The sequence below is a fragment of the Galeopterus variegatus genome, unplaced genomic scaffold, assembly GCF_000696425.1.
Source record: "Galeopterus variegatus unplaced genomic scaffold, G_variegatus-3.0.2 Scaffold4013, whole genome shotgun sequence".
NCBI classification, from domain to species: domain Eukaryota; kingdom Metazoa; phylum Chordata; class Mammalia; order Dermoptera; family Cynocephalidae; genus Galeopterus; species Galeopterus variegatus.
Window position 1 is genome coordinate 116,473 of NW_007730124.1, and position 4,094 is coordinate 120,566.

Below are 4,094 nucleotides of genomic sequence, written 5' to 3' on the forward strand. Positions count from 1 at the left end.
GTGGTGGTAAGTACTTTGAAAAATTGTTTATGGTGTGGAGAGTATCTGATAGTGGGATTTTGTCTGTTCAGGAAGGTCAGTAAAAGCTTTCTTGGGGACATTGTGATTGCACTGACATCTGAAGAACTAACTTGAAGTTACCAAGTCTCAAATATCATTTCTTTACGTAGTCTTTCTATACCTTCCTGATCTGAATTAAGTTCCCTTATTATATGCCCCATATCACTCTGAATTTTCCCTTTATAATAGTAACCGCAGTTTATAATTATATATATATTTATTAACTGTCTATTTTCCTCCACTATACTATTGGTCCTTAGCTGGAACCATGTCTGTTTTGTTTATCTTGGTAGTCCCAGTGTCTGTCATAGTACCTGACACACAACAGTCACTTGACAGTTGTTAATAAGTCCACCCCCTTTGCCCTTGTCCTATAATAAAGCTGGGCTATGTCCTGCCTAACTCTCAGTTGTTGGGAGGACATAATAATATAATGTATATGAAAAGTTAGAAGTTGAAAAAATAAGACAAGATCCAGAACAGGTTAGCATGGAACCCAAGAGGACCAAATATCCAGGAGTTAATAGAAATACTCATAAATCAGGTTCAGCAGTATTGTCTAGAAGAGAGAAAGAACAGGCCATTCCATTTAGCAATAAGGAAGTTATTCTTACTCATCTTGTTTGAAAGAAATTTGTTCAACTTGTAAAATAGATTAAAAAATAGTTTCTGAAATTAAATATCCAGGGTTGATTTTTAAAATTATTTCATTATAAAAAGTAAAAGAAATGTGTAAATGAACGCTATTGAAAAAAGATGTATCCAAGCACGTGTATATAGGATGTTGTCAAATGTGCTTTGAAGGAAGGAAGGGAAGAAAGAAAACTACATGCAGGAAAAAAGACTGAAAGGTAATTGATAGGACTGTCAAATGGTTATCTTTAGATGATGGGGTGCTGGATGATTTTTTTCCCTTTTGTACTTTTATATATTTCTCAAGTTTTTAATTAAATGAGTCTACATTACTTTTATAATGAAACAATAAACAAAATAGCATCTCAAAACGTTGACAAGTGATTATGAGTTTGGGCAGAATATAGAATTATGCCTATATTCTTAGAGGACTCAGAACTATATTTTCAGTTTTTCTTTTACTCACGTAAATTTGCTTACAATTTTAGTGTATTAATGTTAAATGACAATTGGATCTTTGTTTGAATGTCCATCTGTACTTCTGGAGCCTGAGCTCTTTAAGGGTGGAGATATTTGTTTTTGTGTTTCTAGCATCACTCCTAGCAGTAACACATTTGTTGAATGAATAACTTTTGAAAGAGGTGTCATGACCCTTCTATTGCCATTAATCTTTGTGCCTTTCTTTTTTTAGAACATAGGCGTGAAAGCCACAATGAATGGTCATATTTCTAATCATCCCGGTGGTCTTGGAATGTACCCATCTCAAATGAAGTAAGTTGAAAGGTTTATATTTAATGTGTTTTTTGGAGATTTGATTTCATGGTTTTGTTTTATATTTTTAATGAAATGATTACTTTCATTTCTTCATGTAGTTCATCCTCATTAATATGTAATATCTTTGTATTACTAACACATGTTATCATTAAAAGTTTACTGGGTCTGGTAAGTAAACATCAGCCTCGTAGTGATAGTGATCTTGTAGTTGGAAGATATTTCATTATGATGTTTTTACATACTATTGCTTTTTATAGTTAAATATATGAGTATACCCTACTTCAGAGCTTTGAGTTTCTCTGGAGCATTCTGTTATTGTTATTTGTAAAATATTGGTATTTGAGGAGGTTCAAAAATCATTTAGTTTAGATTATTGAGATATTTACCATTGTATAAAATGAAAAAAGATCAAACAATCCCAGTGGCTCCAGGCGTAACTTGATATCACAACCCTGACTTAAGTGGCCATTGTGTTATATGTTCTGGTTAATATTATTTTTGATATTGGCCATTGTGGTGTATATTTCACTCATCGTTTTTCAGAGCAGGTAGTATTAACTATATCTAGAGAATACAAATTTAATTCTTAAGAATGATGTAGAAAGCCCTCGATCTGCCTCTACTTCTCTAGGTACCCATCTATTCTGGATACATCACATTATATGAACTTTCCTTTAGACACCATGTTATTTCTTGAATCAGTTTCATATACCTTTTTCTCACTTGATTCTTCAGCTGTCTATTGAGCTTCTTTTTTTTTTTTTTAAGATTCTGTTTAAGTGTAAACTTGGTGGTAAAGTCTTCTTGGACATCTTAATAAAAAATCAATCCTTCTTTGATCTTTTGAGTTATGTCTGTTGGTTTTACCTAGATATACATTCTTTTGTAACTCTTTTACTTACTTGTCCTATTGACAGTATCCTGTCTCTCCCTCCCATATTCCTTATTCTAGGTTTTAGGACTTAATATATGTTTACTGAATAAATGAGTAAAATTCAAATAAATCAGTGTTTGCTTCACATAACATGTTGGTAACAAGAGGCTAGATATAGGGTAAAGCAGGTTAAATTTAATTATCAGGTATTATTTAGGTTAACTATATTTTAAGTATTTGTGAAAAAAGTGTCTATTCCCTTATAGCTTAAATATTGGAAACTTGTTATAACTAAATTACCATGCAGAACTTGATTCAGTATGGCTAATTTGAACTCTTCTGAGATAGTTTCAGGCTTGGTGAATCCTCCTGGCTACAGTTCTGACTTGGTGTTTGAGGGGAGGTCTTGATTTGCACTAACTCTTATATTCTATTTCTTTGCCACTCACCAGAACAGGATTTGGTTCATTTTGACAAACTCAGTATAAACTGAATGTTTTTTCAAAACATAGATAATTATAGTGCATTGGAATTTTTATTATCTAGTTCTGAATTTTTATTACTTACTTTGAACTTTAACTTAACACAATGACCATTTTTTATTACAGTGGCTATGGGTCATCACCCACGTTTTCCCAGGTGGACAGAGAACACAGTTCGAAAACAAGTGCAAAGGCCCTTTATGGTATGTTTGTTGATTTGATGGTGTATTACTCTGTTTCTAACCACTTTTTACAGATTATATTTTCAAAGTCATAGTCTGAACCCACAACCTGTTTATACTCTTTGGAATGAAGTGGTGATAGCTAGATAAGGATTATTATAAAAAAGAGTTTTTACAAAAGCTATGAATTCTGCTTGCTGTCATACAATTGAGAACTACAGATAAAATGTATTGCAGTGCTTTTGAAAGTCAATATTGCATGGTTGCCAGTGCCTTAGGTGGATTTTCCCATTTATTATTTGTAATGTGTTTGTTGATCTTCATGATTCATCCACTTGATTGTGGGTTGACAGATGACATAGCCTTTTCCTTATAGCTCTTAAACGTTTTGGGTTTTACCATATTGCAGTATGACTAGCAGCCCTTATATAATTTCTTTCTGCATTACAATACAATCAAGCTTTCTCCCTGATCCTTCTCTAACTTTTGATGCCTTCTCTAGATTGTCTCACACATACATAATATTTTTTATACTTCAAGTATAAAATGGAAGTCATTGCTAAAAAGAAGTTGAAGATTCCTAAAATATACCACCTGTCTTTAGGAAGGCATTTGTTAGCACGAGGTCTACACGGCCTTTTATCATTGTATAACAATAAAGAATAAGAATAATATTGTGGTTAATAGCAAAGACTCTGGAACCAGACGTATAGGTTCAAATCCACTTCTGTCATTTATTAGCTGAGTGATCTTGGGTGAATTACTTCATTGTACCTCATTTTGCTTGTCTGTATAGTGGGGATATCTCATAGGTTTGATGTGAGAATTAAATGAGTTAGTACATGTAAAATGCTTAGAATGTTGCTTAGCAAACATTAAACACTGTATATTTTCTATTATTGTTGTTGAAGTTATTATTGTTATTATATACTATAGGATCCAACAACATTTTCTAAATTGTGGAATCTTTTCCTTCTATGTTGTCTGGATCTACAACTTCTTGGTGGGGATAGGTATGAATAATTCTAAGGTTTTTTTTTTTTTTCCTTTTTGTCTTTTTCCGTGTCCGGCAACGGATCGCAACCCTCA

General features: G+C 32.7%; 1 protein-coding gene across 1 annotated transcript in view; it reads left to right on the top strand.

The window, feature by feature from the left end:
* EPS8 (epidermal growth factor receptor pathway substrate 8) overlaps positions 1 to 4,094 on the top strand; it is a 113,087-nt gene that overhangs the window by 41,966 nt on the left and 67,027 nt on the right. The window contains exons 2-3 of the mRNA XM_008586533.1: positions 1,385 to 1,464; positions 2,950 to 3,026. Of these exons, the coding sequence (XP_008584755.1) occupies positions 1,406 to 1,464; positions 2,950 to 3,026 (136 nt within the window). The 5' untranslated portion in view covers positions 1,385 to 1,405. The remainder of the gene's footprint in view (positions 1 to 1,384; positions 1,465 to 2,949; positions 3,027 to 4,094) is intronic.